The 17,573-nt window shown below is 34.3% G+C and overlaps 1 protein-coding gene across 19 annotated transcripts in view; it reads right to left on the minus strand.

The window, feature by feature from the left end:
* Positions 1-3,712: 3,712 nt before the first annotated feature.
* Positions 3,713-17,573, minus strand: part of LOC135100816 (voltage-dependent L-type calcium channel subunit beta-1-like) — a 128,698-nt gene continuing 114,837 nt past the window's right edge. For 15 of the 19 annotated variants that reach the window (XM_064004169.1, XM_064004165.1, XM_064004168.1 and 12 more), the window contains 2 exons: positions 14,407-14,463; positions 3,713-9,485 (listed from right to left, as the gene is read on the minus strand). In XM_064004169.1, coding sequence (XP_063860239.1) covers positions 9,232-9,485; positions 14,407-14,463 — 311 coding nt within the window. In that variant the 3' untranslated portion in view covers positions 3,713-9,231. Of the gene's footprint in view, positions 9,486-14,284; positions 14,464-17,573 lie in introns of all 19 variants that reach the window. The other 4 variants (XR_010268928.1, XR_010268929.1, XM_064004166.1 and 1 more) reach the window with 4 other exon arrangements.

Below are 17,573 nucleotides of genomic sequence, written 5' to 3' on the forward strand. Positions count from 1 at the left end.
AGTGTGAGAGAAGGATGTGTGACACTGGAAAGGAAGAATGCAGATGAACTGGATGAAAGGATCAGTAGGGAGGAAGTGGAGAGATGTGTGAGAAGGCAGAAGAATGGCAAGGCAGCAGGTCCAGATGATATACCGTATGAGTTCTACAAGAATGGTGGGGAGGTAGTGATAGATAGAATGACTGAATTATTCAACCGAATGTGGGATGAAGAGAGAATGCCAAGAAAGTGGAATGAGAGCCGAGTGTGTCTGTTGCATAAGGGAGGATTTAAGAGTAAGAATGAGCTGAAGAACTACAGGCCAATCGCATTAGTGAATACAATAGGTAAAGTTTTCAGTGCAGTGTTGAATGAGAGACTGTGTAAATGGATTGAGAGAGCTGGAGTGCTGGGTGAAGAACTGAATGGTTTTCGTGTGGATAGGAGAGCTGAGGACAATATGTTTGTGGTGAATAAAATGATTGAGAAGAAAAAGAAGAATGGGGGTAAACTACCTAGGTTTTCTGGATATAGAGAAAGCTTATGATAGAGTGAACAGAGAAATGCTAGGTAGAGTCTTAGAAAAGATTGGATTGAGTGCAAAGATAGTTAACATAGTACAAAGTATGTATATGGATATAAGAGCTAGATACAGACTAGGAGACATAGAAACAGACTGGGTGAAGAGTGAGAGAGGAGTTAGGCAAGGTTGTATATTGTCGCCAATCCTTTTTAGCCTGTATACAGAGGAGCTAGCAGCCAGGATGAGAAGAATGAATGTGGGGGTAAGTGTGGAGAATGATAAAGTATGTGTGCTTCTTTATGCAGATGACGTAGTTGTTATGAGTGAATCGGCAGATGAGCTTCAAAGTTTGTTGGATGTTGTGGATGGGTATGGGAAAGACTTTGGAGTAAGGTTTAGCAGCGAGAAAAGCAAGGTAATGATTGTGAATAGGTCAGAGGATGAAAGTAATGTGGTATGGAGACTTGGAGAGAATGAGTTGAAACAGGTGCAAGAATACAAGTACTTAGGGATGTGGATGAGTCCCAGTGGGTGTGCAATGGCAAAGAATGAAAAGATAAGTATGGTAAACCAGTGGGTAGGTCGATTGGGAAGCGCGGCAAGGATGAGAGCTAGTAAGTGTGATGTGTTGAGAGAAGTGTGGAAGAGTATGGCTGTGCCAAGTATAATGTATGGTATGGATGTGATTGCATGGAATGAAAGTGAAATTGATAAGTTAGAAGTGGGCCAGAATAGAGTAGCAAGGATGGCACTGAGTGCACCGTGGTGCACAGCAGTTGAAGACTTGAGAGGTGATATGGGATGGAGCACCTTTAGGGAAAGACTCACAAAAGCCACACTTAGGTACAAGATTAGGCTTGAGAGAATGGATGATGCAAGAATAGCAAGGAACGTATACCTGTGGAATGAAAGTGGAAGCAAATGGAGGAAGAGTTGCATGAGAATGACAGGCAGGAATGGAATGCAAGTTGTGTGGGCGATAAGAATGGCTGGGAGGAATCAAAATGAGCATGAATGGGTGGTAACAAGAGGAGGCAGAGTGGGAGCTGAATGGGATGTGAGAAAATGGAAGAATAATATAGACAAAGAAGTGAAATTTGTGGGACTGAATGAATGAAAGAATGAGATGGAAAGAAAGAAGACCCTGGAATGGTACAAGGAAAAAGAGGCCCCGAGGTATGAAAGGTGGTATGATGGAAACCTGGGCGGTGATTTCTCTTCCGAGCGAGGGCACAGTGTATGGATGTGAAAGCATGGAGTTACATGTGATCTGAGTCCCGCAGCAAAGTGTGCCAGATGTGTGACATGGGAAAGGATGAGACGGTGGAACATGTGGTGCTAGAGTGTGTGAAGTATGCCAGAGACAGGAATGAGATGATGCAAGTGATACTGAGTTAGGGCATGATAAGAATGAAAGAGTGGATAAGACAGGAAAGAAATGGATGGTGTTATTACTGAGACTGTGTAGAGAGGCGAATGAAAGGATGATTGAGGCGGTGAAAGAGTTTCTGGAGAGAATGTGGCGTGCTAGATGTAGGAACAATTAGTGTAGAGGATGCTGTTCGTTTCTCTCTTCCCCCCCTTCTACAGGAGTTGCCGATCCAAAGGCCTGGCTCAGGAATGATCCTGAGCCACCTGTATCATCAAGATCAAGATCAAGAGATAGCGTCGTAGCTGCGACACAAAGCTTCATAGTTTATAGGAAGAGAATTGGAAAATAAACGAAAAAAAAAAAAAAAAAATATATATATATATATATATATATATATATATATATATATATATATATATATATATATATATATATATATATATATATATATATATATATATATATATATATATATATATATATATATATATATATATATATATATATGAATAAATAATAGAAAGAGATATAATAGGGGGAGGTTTGTCTTGGAGAGATTTGGTTGTCATCAGGTTTGGCCATGGGAGATTTGGCCAAGGTACGAGTATGTCTGGTCATGTTAGGTTTAGCCAAGAGAGATTTAGCTAGGGGAGATCTGGTCGTCGTTGGGTTTGGCCAAGGGAGATTTGGTTGTTGTCAGGTTTGGCCAGGAGAGACTTGACCAAGAGGGATTTGGTTGTCGTCAGGTTTGGTCAGGGTAGGTTTTGTCATGTTAGGTTTTGGCCAAGCGAGATTAGGTTATGTCAGGTCAGGTGTCATCTTCTGGTCCCATCTCAAGGAAGTCCAAAAGATTTACCATCCTCGAACTGGCCCGTGATGAACTGAGCAGCAGGGGATTCCCCAGTATAAAGTTTGTCGGCGATAAACTGGACGATAAGGAATTCTCCATCATAAATTTGCCAGTGAAGCATTCTCCGAGATAATATTTGCCAGAGGGAGACTGGCCATTGGAGTACTCAGGCATGCGAGTTTTGGTCAAAGGTGGGAGCTTTGCACTGTGGAGGCTTGGTGTGCACCCCATTGTGGGCATGGACCCTGTGGCCAGGGTGCTCCAGCACGGGCAAGTGACCCTGCCCTTGTGCTGCTCTGTGCCTCCTGGCGGCCCAATGCTGGGTCTGCTCCTGGCCCATCCTGGTGGCCTCAGCCCTGCACCTGGCCATGCATTCCTGCTCTTTGGAGTGCTGCACCTTGCTGTAGTTGAGTTTCTCACCATACAGTCCCATTTTTAATCTAAACTGTTTTGTTTAATCATGATTTGAACAGGTGCAGGACACATCACTCCAATCACAGGAGAGGCACGGAGGCAGCAGGTGCGTGCTGAGCAACCCACAAAATGTGTGTAATACTGTAGCTATATAGTGAAGAGTGGTGCAGTTCTGAGCCTATATAGGGTCTATAGGTGTGGTCTGAAATTATTTGGGTGAAGTATTCTCTTGTATTCCTCTAACCTTTTATCAGGTTAAAGTTCAAGTAATTATTATGTGATGAGTGGTACACACCTATTTTAATTTCCTTTGAAACCTAAAACATCACTCTTATCAGTGTATCACTATTTCCTTGTGTTGCTACTTCTGATTAACTCGCCCATGTATTTTGAAGATGACCATTCTTGTTTTTCATCTATAGCTTGTAACCTTCAACACATTTCTATCTACTGTGTAGACATAAGGGCTGATTAACTCACCACACATTAAGGAAGCAGTGGGCCACACCTCTGGCAGTGTAAACTCAGAAGAACAAGATCTTTTACCTGTAGGGATTATAGAAGGATATTAAATATTTTATCATGATAAAAATTTTTATTATTTACAAATTGTTGCAACAAAATGAAGTCTGTGAGACTGACATGCATTTGGGATAAGAGTACTAGGAAGGAAGGAAGTGGGAATATTGAGGGTAAGATAGACAAGTAGAAGAAAACATTCATAAGCAAGAAAGAAGAAACAGGAAAAAAGAATGAAGAGGAAAACAAGTAGATGTACACTGGATCTTTTATACAGTAGCCTTAGTTAATAATTTGTTGCATTTATTTTTGGTGAATCACAGGTTAATCCATCACATGTACTAAGATTGTACATGTTCTGAATGAACACAGTAGGTATTGAGGATGACCACACCGTAATTGTTAATGAAAAATTAACTTGAAGCTACTGTAGTTCAGTATAATGAGAATGGATGACTAACACAAAAAAGATTACAGAAGATGCATAGTGATTAAAAAAATCAACAAAAAACATGAGAATTATACAAAATACCCTTGCATCATGTACATTGGATAATTTTCATAGCACTAAATAATTAATAGTCTGTACAACAATAGGAAGAAACTAAATAAATATAAGATAGTTACAGCATTAGAATTATCATACTGCACAATCTAAATAATCTATATATGGTGGAGGGAAGATCTTTTCTATTAAGTAAAGGCACATGCACATATGAAACAAAGTCTTTGCCAAAATTCACGATGCAAAGATATTGGTTGGAACAAAGTAACAGTGGCAAGAGGTCAATAAGATGAAGTGATATAATGTTTGTGAATAATGTGGGCTGTACATATTTTGCCAGATGAAGTGTATGTAAATGAGAATGTTTATGTCATAATCCAAACCAAGATAAGTAATTCCACTGTTGCATGTGGAATCACTCCTTCATTAACAACAAAGGCTCCTGTAAGATGACTTTTTACTCCAACATAATGTAACATAATGTGTGGCCTCTACATAATTATCACAAAGTCAATAACTTGATAGGTTTTGCTGTTCTGATGTTGGTAATGAGTCATACATTTGCTTAAAGTGGGCTTGAAACACATGATAAATTTCATGGAATAAAGGTGACTACCTGCCTTTCATAAATGATATGAGGAACATTCTTTTAATAAGTACACTGCAGCTTCATTGTGAGCAACAAAAATACAGTGGTCCCCAGCTAATTTATGATTTGCAAACACAACTCTGCAAAATATAAATTGGCTTTAAATGTATATTTGAATTCATGGTGATTTCCAAATACACAGCAATGATCAAGACGTGAGAACAATTTATGTACTCAGGAATCATAAACAATACCATTCATTAAAACACATACTCACTGAGCCTCACAGGAAAACATAACCTAATGTCTTTTTGAGTTGATGAGTTGAGTTTTCAGTAACAAAAGTAAGTGCATACATTGTGGTGCCAATCATACATTAGTCGTTATATCAAATAATAACTGTTGTGTCTAAAACAATTAATTTTTGTGTCAAGTTCAGTGTAATTCATGTGAGAATTTAATTCTAATCTACAATTTAGTCAAAGAAAATGTGTGAACTGCACAACTGACAAAATTATCCATCAGTTTCCAAAAACTCAGGATAAATTTAATACAATTTTATGCCAGAGGCATTTTAATCATACATTTCACAGCTATCTTAACTAGAGATCCTCAATGTGTGATGTGTGCAGGGGATCACTGTATGTATATGTGTATATTATCGATTCTTTACATGAAATTATGAATTTACACACTATATTTACTAGAAACAATCCCTGTACTGTCATTTGGTGGCAATGTGAAAATTAGAGATACATAATGTCAAACAATATGATGACTGAGATTCATCTCCATGTTTTAGAGAGGTGAACTGAAATGTTTAACTTTATTGGAGTCAGTGATATAAAACCTGAAACCAGTTTTTTCATATGTGCTATTTCATGGACACAGCCAAGACAACTTAGATGACACTGTTTCCGCCAATGTGTTTAATTACGATTCCATAAGGTGTTCTACCAGTTGTGACTGGGATTATGATTCTGGGTTTAGAGCACGTCTAACTGGTTCTACATCCTATTTCATTGGGCATTATTTTCTCCTTTAGTTGGTGGCATCCAACTTCTTAGTTTGAATTATACATTCTGATCTACTTAGCATTGGAAATGTGGTTTATGCTGATGATGCCTTGATTTATAAACTAATGTAATGACCAGGAAGAAATATCAGAGTGAGCAGAACAAGTGCTGGGGCACACCCTTATTAAAGTGAAATAGGTTAAAATTAAGAATACTGTCTACTAAGTTTTAAAACCAACCTGAGCATTAACTTCCTCATGTACCAAAAACATGACAAGTTTATTGTTCAACTGAGACATGCCTCAGGCCCCTCAGAAGCCCAAATAAAAGTGGCCTGATAATTCACATTGAAACATTAACTGAGACATAGGACTTTATCATTTCATCCACTGGAGACAGTTGACAACTAGTTTATTTGGTTGACCAAACTTGTATCTTTAATGAAATTCTAACAAACTTTATTTTAGACATATTATTTTATTTTTTATGCAAATCATGTCCAATGCTACACTGAGTTGTAGGAAAGCAGGTTTCAATGTAAATTATGTCATGAAGTGTGAGGGGGTTAAGGAGGGAAGATTAGCAACAATTGTAAATAAAATAACCTCAAACTGGAGAGACCTGTAATTAGCTTTGCCATATGATATGGAGTGTAAAATTTTGAAGTTCCTTTTTTCTGCCAACTTTCATATTTCTTAGATGACAAAAGCTTAATATCAATTAAGATGAAAAGTTTTGATTATTTGAATGGAATAACTGTTTTGAATGATAAGAACAACAGACAGTGTAGTTCTGAAAGATTGTGTATAATGAGAAACTGAGAAAACACTATTCTCGGTGTGTTTTATGGGCAGAGTAAGGAAGAAAACCAAGCAACACTCTGGGTAAGGTTATCAGACACAAAATGAGTACATCATCATGCCTCTCATTAAATGTCATGCATGTCTGTTAACTCACTCACATATACACAATATTTACTCCATTTATTTTTTTATCACAAAATCTTCCTTCATTATCCAAATAATAATTCAATGGGCATGGGCAGGGTAACTAGCTTCAAAAATGTTTTCTACTGAATAAGTATGAATCACTTAGTAAGAGTAGAGCCAGACGGAATATTAAAAGATTTATGTCATATGGCCTTTCAATCTGGGTGATGGCCACAAAAGAAGAAATCTACTATAATTTCACACAAGCATAAAGGAAATAATTTTGGTTAAGATTATCTGTAAAGCACACTGTTTTGGTGTAGCACAAACTTTCTGGTTCCATAGTTATATCACTGATATGAATGGAAATAAAATAACAGTGCATGAAGCAGTGGTACCACATGTAAACATATCTGAAATACTCTTTACACTGCACAGTCTGTGGTTAAATATAGTGACAAGTATTAAACTGTGTGTGTGTGTGTGTGTGTGTGTGTGTGTGTGTGTGTGTGTGTGTGTGTGTGTGTGTGTGTGTGTGTGTGTGTGTGTGTGTGTGTGCATGTGTGTGTGTGTGTGTGTGTGTGTGTGTGTGTGTGTGTGTGTGTGTGTGTGTGTGTTCATTTGTACACAATTTTTGTATATACGTATGTTTGCAAATAATAGTAAGTAAAGCTTTTTTTGTTATTCAGAGCTGCATTGCAAACTTTGTACAATGCACATTTGTAGTGTACTAAAAAAGAGTGCTACTCCACATTTCTGTTCTTTTAAACAAAGAACATGTCAAGTGTCCATAACATTATCTGTTTTAATAAAGTTTTAAGCAATACAATAAAATATAACTTGGATAATTTCAAATGTTCAAATTAAGTTTATATATATATATATATATATATATATATATATATATATATATATATATATATATATATATATATATATATATATATATATATATATATATTCTTTGTTTTTAGAAATATTATTCTAACTGAGCAATTAAAAATAAAAATAATTATTTCTGCAATGGACACTTGCAGGACAGTCAGTATATAATATGAATCAATATTTATAGTATAGAAATTGATGCAATTTCACTATTAAGGTCAGAAGGGGATACAACAACAACAACTGCAATGATGAATGCTTTTGGTCTTAGTATTAGTATTAATTACATAAAAAGGTACAGTAATACCATAATATTTACTTTGGTCAACTTTGAAAGCTTGGTTAATACTCTACTATCACATTTTTTTCAATACAGTGTAGCAGCTTTCATGATGCATCATAGTGTGATTATCAGACCATGAGCCCAAAACTTGAATAAAAATTATTTAAACTGATACATCAGCTATTACAGACAGTATGGTTTCTGTATGTTTGTAGTATTGATACATGTTACTAGTAGGATTAGTCAGAAAAAATTGTCTTATAAAAATTTGAACTTCATCCAACTGTTGTGTTAGATGTAAAATAACTCTGCATTTTTTAGGTTTTTAAATGCAAAGTGAACAATCATGGAATACAAAATGTTAAACCTAATGTAATGAACAGTTCCAAGCTACAAAGTGAAAATATTAAAAACTAGTGTAATAAACTAGTGTAATATTCAACACTACAGTGGTTAAAGGCAGTTTTAAGAACAACTTGGGCAAAGGATACTGTGCCAATCCTTAAGTGTACAACCAACTATATTTACAATTGTATTTATAATGTCACATTCTCACATTATTTCAAAACACATCTGCCTAAGGCATGTGGGCAGAACATGAAACTCATAGTACATGAATGAATGGTACATGATGAGCAAAGACAAATGAAAATTATTTTTTTATAGTTAGGGTCATCAGAATAAAATGTAGTTCACATTTTCCAACAACTCACTTTCCAGACCAGTGCTCCATTGTTTGTATTTCCAGGATGGTGCTCAATGGCTGGAAAATATGGGATTGATATCAACACATTACTCCAGTTGCCCATTAGCTAACAATGGTATATCTCACATGGCAAAGCTCCTCAAGTGGCCCTTCATCTCATAATTTTTCTAGTCAGTTCAAATGGAGATAAAGTATTTGTGTAAGGCAGCCAAAAAGGATAGGGACAGGCCTGAGGGGATGTATTATGCTTCTGTGGGACAGGTAACATTGATCTCTTACTTAATAACTGGACTATCACAACGCATGGTGTGAGAGGAATCCCATCATATGCACACATTCTGTAACAACCATTGAGGTTAAAGACATTTCATAACCTACTGGAGCCAATATTAGTCTCACAAACAGCATTATTCACTTGGAGTATCAAAAGTGTTCTGAAGTTTAGAACAGTACAAGTTCAGGTTGTGACAGTAGTGAATGTTGGTAGCCATTGCATATTTATAATATATAGCCTTCATATGCCTTAAATGTTCAACCCCTCTGTATTAAATACATGGAGGTATTTTACATTATTGTTATTTCTTTAAAAAGAGACCAGAAGGCTACAAATGAGCACTGAATGCTACAAACAAGCACTAACTGCTACAAACAAAGGCTAACTGCTACACATTAAGGGTTTGGCGTGTGGGAGGGCGGTGTGGAGAGTGGTAATCTTCATCTCTTGTAGGTGGTAACTGTCGGCGTCCTGAGGGTCGGTCTGGTGGGCGGTCATACATGTGCCCAGGATCCTGGGGAGGAAGCCTTTCACCATACTCATCATCCCGTAAGTCCCTATCTCTGGGATCTCTCATATCCCGAGGGTCACGGGAGGGAAGAGTTCGGCCGCCATGTCCTGTGGGACCCCCTCGATGGTACACTGGAAATTTGGATTGGTTCAATGATCAGCATATCTGGTGAACTTACCTTTCTCCAAAATTTTCCATTACTTTGTCTCATAAAACCAAAAAAATTATAAAACATGCATGACTCATTTAATGATATGAGAAATTATCAGTCTCCTAAAAGTTATCAATGCTAAATACAAGTTAATACACCAGAACTTTCTTAAGTCAACATTTTTCTTAATCTGACTGATATATTAATTAGAAGAATTCATCTCATCTCAGTAAATTAATGTTTTCACTGTTACTAAAACTCAGATAGCAAGTTAACAAAACTATTGTGGGGAAACTTTCCCTTATCAATTATTTTATTAATATTGCATTTCCATGCTATTAAGCTAATCCTAATACTACAACCCTATGAAATTTACAGTGTAGTCTAACTTATATTATTCAAAAAAAAAAAAAAAAAAAGATTCCTTATGCTACCACTACTGTTTCAATCATTAGAAATAATAATAATAATAATAATAATAATAATAATAATAATAATAATAATAATAATAATAATAATAATAATAATAATGCTAAAATAATCATGTATCCATCCATGTTCCTGGTTGAAATCTCTCAAGAAAAAGGTCACCACAACAAAGTGCCAAATGCACTTCATGCATTCACACCAACAATAACATGTATCCCTCACATCTCTAGGCCCTTGGGGTTGTGGGAGGGAGATGATCCTAACCAGTTACACTTGACACCACCACATCAAGGCCTAACACTAGGATTTTTTTTTTCTATTTTATCAGGTCACTGGCCAAAGGAGAGTGAGGAAAAAAAAAAAAAAAGTGCCAATCCCAAAAGGGATATCAAGAGGAAAAAGGAAATACAGAGGCAGGCAGGGAGTTCCAGAGTTTACCAGAGAAAGGAATGAATGACTAACAATACTGGTTAACTCTTGCATTAGAGAAGTGGACAGAATAGGGACGAGAGAAAGAAGAAAGTCTTGTGCAGCAAGGAGGGGAGGCATGCAGTTAGCAAGACCAGAATAGCAGTTAGCATGAAAATAACAATAAAAGATAGCAAGAGATGCAACATTACAGGTGATGAGAAAGAGACTTTTTTTTTTTTTTATGTAGAAAGGACACTGGCCAAGAGCAACAAAAATCCAATAAAAAAAAATGCCCACTGAAATGCCAGTCCCATAAAAGGGTCAAAGCAGTGGTCAAAAATTGATGAATAAGTGTCATGAAACCTGAAGATGAAAAGGCTTGAAAGGCTGAAGATAGTCAGTTAGAAAAGAGGAGTTGATAAGACGAATAGGTTTTGATTCCATCTTGTCTAGAACAGCAGAACAATACCTAAAATAGCAGTATGAGACTGTCCATTCAATTTAAAAATAATTCACAACTGTCCCTTACTTTGAAATATGCTTTCACTATATCCATGAATACTCAAAAAACATACTCTCCACTTGACAGATATTTTTCAAACACCTATCTTTACAGAAAACACCTGATCAACACATTCACTGACTCTTCTAAAGGCACACTGGTCATAAATGTAACCTAATGTGATTGGTCAAAAACCTTACTATATACCTGACAGACACCACCAAAAACCAGTCCACTCCCATTCACTACCATAACATTACACATGGGAATCACACATGCACTCCTTCAGTAAATGAACATCACACTGCTCATGAAAAATATTAAATGGTAGTCTGAATGGCCCGTCAAAAACATTAATTCTGAAACCTCAAATAATAATAATAAAAATTTTTTTTTAAATAAATAAAAAAAAGATTAATTAATTAATTAATTAATTAGTTAATTAATAATGATGATAATAATAATAATAATAATAATAAAAATAATAATAATAATAATAATAATAATAATAATAATAATAAAAAAATAAATAAATAATAATAATAATAATAATAATAATAATAATAATAATAATAATAATAATAATAATTGAAACAACAATGTGACACTAGAGGGGATAAAAAAAAAATAGAAAAAAAAAGTAAAATAAGGAACTACTGAAAGCATGACACTATGTATCCTGTGTCCCATAAGGATACCATCTTATATTCAAAGCTAAAAATTGTAACAGCATAACCTTAACCTATGATACTGGTATATCTTAATCATGCAAGCAGTTTGCTAATAATTTCATCTCTATAGATAGAACAAGCCATGCTTATTTTAGTTACCAAAGAGACACTGTTAAGCCATAAATCAATGAAAATGCATGAACTAATTTGCCACATCTGTTCACTGAATAAGAACATAAAACTAAAATAACATTTTCTTTGAATATCTTCAGTTTGTGGAACTGTCCAAAAACCTAAGTCTTTAGTGAACCTTATAAATATTTTCATATGATCAACTCATTCAAATTTTGTTCATGTTCATGGGAAAAACTGTAAATTATTTATCTTTTGATACAGTAGTCTTCTGTAATGCACATGATAAAATTAATTATAGTAATTTACCATTGAAGTATGTATTTTCTGACTGCTACCCATCTCACCAAATGTATTCCATGAATGATTGTTGCAATCTGGGAAGATAGTGAATTCTGCAAGTTTTCATATACTGTACAGTTAAACAATATAGAATATTATTATTTCATCATGTTGTTACTCAAAGACTTCTAAACTCTTCATTTGAAACAACACAATGCACATTAAAAATAATAATGAATGGTGATGATCTGAGTAAGAATGCTTGTCAAATCAAGTTATCCCATATTGGAAGAGGAAAAAATAAAGAAAAACAATATGAATTAGATAACAATACACTCATCACAACATGTTCATTGGATTTATGCTCTACAGGCCATGTCAAAAAAGAACTTTAAAATTTTTAAACACCTTATTATTAATTACCCTTAATGAAGGTAGTTGAGGAATAAATTTACAAAAATATGCACTTTCTTATATTTCAAATAATCTCAAGAAGTAATTTCCAAATTTATAATTCTAATGAAACGTAAAAACAGCTTTGGCTTTCATCAGTCAAGACTTTACTGTGAAACCAGAACTAGTGTTATTATATCATGATAAACAAATCTGTTTTGTGTATAGTGAAATATAATATCATATAAAAACTCCCCTCTATTCATGGCACAGTAAAATGAAATTTCCTCATCCTAAACATCCGCTTAGTTAAGAAACGACACTTTTATCAGATTATTTAGACTAATATACTGAATGTATGAAATATATAGTATTTTATAATTCTTTAAGCAACTATATTTTTCAAGTTAAGAATGACTGCATGAAATACAAGTGATGATCTGAGACAATGTATAATATATTAAAGCTATGAGATTTTGAGTTATAATAAAAAAAGATTTCTTGTACCAACTACATGAAAATCAACTACACAGATCAAATAAGCATATTTACTGTGGCACTGAGCAGCACTTCCATAAATGAAACAGCCACAAGACTGTACCCAGTCATCTTTAAGTACACTATAATTACATAAGATCAATGTAATATGAACAATGATCTTAAATCTATTCAATATATGGAGAAAAAAAAAATCTATAGAAAATTCTGACTCAAAATTTCAATTCATATATTCTTATCAATTTAAACTAACTATCCCTACGGCAGTCAATTTAATTTTTTAAAAAATCTGCCTATCAGTAAAGATCGTAAAGATTGACTACTTGAAAGATATTACCTACCTTGCTGACTTAAGAATGTTCTTTTGCATTATGCTGTTATTTATATAAAATCTTATTTGAATTTTTCCTGAATTATTATTATGGGTGCACTAATACGCAATTATACACACTTCATTCAGCTTAGATTGTTCTGTTTCCAAGTGTTTTCTTAAGGTAATTCAGTTACACAGCTATTATGGACAGCAATGAATGTGCTGACCAGTGTTAACACGACACATTCATGTGCAGTGGCCAGACTCATAATGTACTAAATACAAATGACAGGATGCTTGTCTATAAAGCTGGTAATCAAAAGATAATTATGGTAAATTTATACAGATAACTAAGCTGAAAAATCAATGAAAACAAATTATTTTTTTGGCATATTAACAACAACAATGAGTCAGTGAATTGCTACACTAAGGTACTAATATGATGTGAAACAAACATTTCCAACTGACAAAGTTCAGATAGATCATGACACGGAAGTAGCAGTGATGACTTCACATTACTGTAGTGAAGTCCAGATTCATTCTCGTGTTCTAAATATTTTACACATATCAAAAGACCTTTTCTTGCATGACATTTTAGCCTCGCATAACATTTTAGCTAGTGTTTTTATACCATCAACTGATGTATTACATCAATATTGGTTTGAAAATTATATCAATTAAATTTATATTTTCTTTGAGATAAAAAAATGTCTTTTATATGAATCTTCACTTACTGAACTTTATATCATGATCATACATTACTCTAATTAGAAATAACAATTAATAAATAAAATGCAATAAAATAATCCATAATTTGATTGTCCATATGCATAATTTCATTAAGAGGAAAGTTTACTATGTTCAATTAACTATGAACATACAAACCTCTTGGTTAGTTAGCATGCACTTATCACACACACACAAAAAAAAAATAAATAAATAAATAAATAAAAAAATAAATAAAAAAAAGTATAACACAAACTAAAACATGGTGAATGTACTGCACTGGCCACCCAGACATCCAAGCAGTGTTGTGGCAACAGCAATACCCAGGGTGCTGTGCTAAGTCCAGGTGGACAAAGCAAGCAATTAGTTGAGACACACATGGCAACCAAAGGGTTAACTCATCCGTGCCCAACCAACTATACCAGCTGGTGTAGTGCTGCCGCAGCAGGTGACCACTGGCTGGCCACTCAGCCATTACAGCCGCAGTGACCACGCCAGAAGTGCCACACTAACTACTGGGGTAGGGTGTTGCCTGGGGCATTACCTCTCTCATCCGTATAGCGAGGGTAGCCGGGCTCACGAGCCACGGACCCGGGAGGACCTAGGGAAACGACACAGTTAGATGGGTCATTGTACATTCTTGACCCATAACCACTTATTTATATGGTGTCACAAACTATGCCATGATCCTCCATTTAGGAAGGTTACAGTGTGTTTTCAAGATTTTCATACTACAGGAAAGCATTATCATTAATAATTTGCAAGACAGAAGCAAGTTAAGACAACAAAAATATAAAGAACTCAAAACTTGTGAGGCCTCATTAACCTGTGCTTCATTTGAAGGTGATGGTGATAATAACAAGCTTACTATTTTCTACAAGCATGAAATCCATTACATTATGATGGTGGTTACTATCCTCACCTACACACTTGTAAGGTTATTCCTTATATTTCATTATTTCCTCTTCTGCTAGGCAAATGTGATGTACAAAGAGGACTGGAACTAAAATATTTATGGTTTAATCTCTCTCTCTCTCTCTCTCTCTCTCTCTCTCTCTCTCTCTCTCTCTCTCTCTCTCTCTCTCTCTCTGGTCCTCACGTAAAGTCACTTTAGGTAGAATATATATACACCTAGGCAACTAATATATAGTGCCAACTGCAACAGCTTCAAGTGTGTTGAAATGAAAGTTGCTTTACTGACATGCCAGCTGTAATGCAGTAAAGAGGAATTACTCAGTGTGTTGCTGATCAAAGCAATAGCAAAGTTATTATCCTTTAAAAGCTAAAAATGAGAAAACAGATACCTGATTACAAATCTGACATCAAAATGAAACTGCATGTAACAGCACTGTGTCCAAGCTAGCTTCAATCTTTTAAAATCTACAGTTTAAAAACAGTTCTGTTACCAAACACAAGAATACCCTGTATACAAAATCTACAAAGAAATAATCACAGACAATGGTATGGTGTGTTCTGTGTTCATGGTATACATATTGCCTAAGGAAAGCTGTCACATAGTAAACTTTAGTTCAAATACTAAACATTCATCTGGTAATAACGTGGTATACAGCACAGTACAGTACTACTTAATAAACTGTCCTGTAAGACACTGGGAAAAGACACCTTTACCTGAATGGAGTCTAAAGCCATCAGGAAAGAATTAAGCCCCTTTGGTGACTCAACTTTTATCATAAGAACATAAGGGAAGCTGCAAGAAGCCACAAGGCCTACATGTTGCAGTCTCTGCATAACATATACGTAATATGTATGTTGATCTATTATACGTATCCACAAATTTTCTAAGCTATTAAGCATAATACTGGTAAGTAAAATTGATCTACTATACCTATCCATAATTTTTTTAAGCTTTTAAGGCTACCTATCGACTTTACACATACAACCTGATTACTGTGTCTATTCCAGTCACTTACCACTCAGTTTGAGAACCAATTTCTTCCTGTTTATTAATTAAATTAACTATTGAACTTGACACCTTACTCCTCTGGATATCTTTTACATTACCTTTGCTATATCTCTTACACCATTTAAATACTTTTAGATCCTCTCTTAGTCTACATATTTCTGGTAAATGTAAATTTAATAATATATCTTTGTATTTTCTTGGATCAGCATTTAATAAGATATCTGGATCAACATTATTATATTTTTAATGTTTTGTGCCACCAAACACAATTTACTTGATAAATGAGCAGAGCTAGTGATTTAGTTCTCAATAATTTGTTAGTTTTCCTTAAATAAAAAAAAATCTAAAAAAAAAAAAAAAAAAAAGAGGGAGAGGTTCAAAGTTGTTTGCAGTATATACATTTGAGCTGAGGATGAAGACCTCACAAGTATGTAATTTAAAGGTGAATTTACTGAGAGCAATTACTGCAAAATTCAATTTGTGACACCATCAACTGTGTGCATTGTATTTCAAAAGCTGCCAAGTTGAAACTTAATTTTGGGATGACGTGTAAAAATTTCAATTGATTAATTGATCAATATTTTTTATGAGAGTAATATGGTAAATTTCATCACAGACAGCAAATGAAATACAGCATTTAAAGAAAAAGTCAGGGCAAGAGAAGAAATTAGCACATAAATATTGCTAGTTTTCAAACTGAGACATTTCTACACTTAAATACTAAATAACGTAAGTACTCATATGCAAGATACCTACCACTGGAACAAGTACTTGAACTGTTGGGAAATGTATGGCATTAAAACATCTTAGAAATGTCTCAATTACAAGCACTACCTCCAAATTATACAATAAGAAATTTGTGTTAATACCAACATCTAAAGCAAAGTTGTGTACCAAGTATGAATAATAAATACGAAAATGACAACTAATAAGACATATAAAAATATGTGGAAAATTCATTTTAAATTAGAAGAATATTTGGCTTGGCTTTAGCTGATATTTATCATAAACAGTATTTAACTTTGTATTAATCACTGTGATAATAATAGGAAGGTGTGAGGGTATAAATGTATACACCAAATTAGATGATACTGAGCTCATTATTAAAACACAATACTGAACCTTTTACTGGGTATGTAACACACGTGTACATCTGTAAGTTAACCAAACAATGTGCATACCAGATCTCTTCACTGCTACAGTCTATATCATTTGCTATTTCAGCTATATAAAAAAAAATAAATAAATAAATAAATAAAATAAATAAATAAAATCCTCACATTCACAAGTTTATGACACTGGATAACTACAGTATACATATTTTATTTCTTTGAATTCAGGTAATGCTAAATTCTATGGTAATTCAGTTAACAAATGCCAACATATAAAGAAAAAATGCACATTAATAAAGGAAATTAAGATGCAGTCATATCTATAATATGATTTTTCTAGAAACTTAGGTGTGAACTCCACAGCTAAAATGGAGGACAACTTGTTTTAGGTGCTCTCTCCTGTTATCACGCAGAGCAAGGGAACTGAGGGTCTCCTGCTGTGTTTTGGTTCCTACATTGAGCTAGTGTGACTGTTCTGTCTTTGTTCTTGCTCAATGAAGAGAAAACTTGTCTGGGTATACAGATAGAAATTGTAGAATTTTAGTACTACTAATCTTTAACTTTATTTATTTATTTATTTTAATTTTAAAATTCTAAATGATTTATTTACTAATTTATTGATAATTATAATTATAGTTTTCATTATAATTGTTGTTACTTTGTGTAAATGTTAGA

Source organism: Scylla paramamosain, chromosome 5, assembly GCF_035594125.1.
Source record: "Scylla paramamosain isolate STU-SP2022 chromosome 5, ASM3559412v1, whole genome shotgun sequence".
NCBI lineage: Eukaryota > Metazoa > Arthropoda > Malacostraca > Decapoda > Portunidae > Scylla > Scylla paramamosain.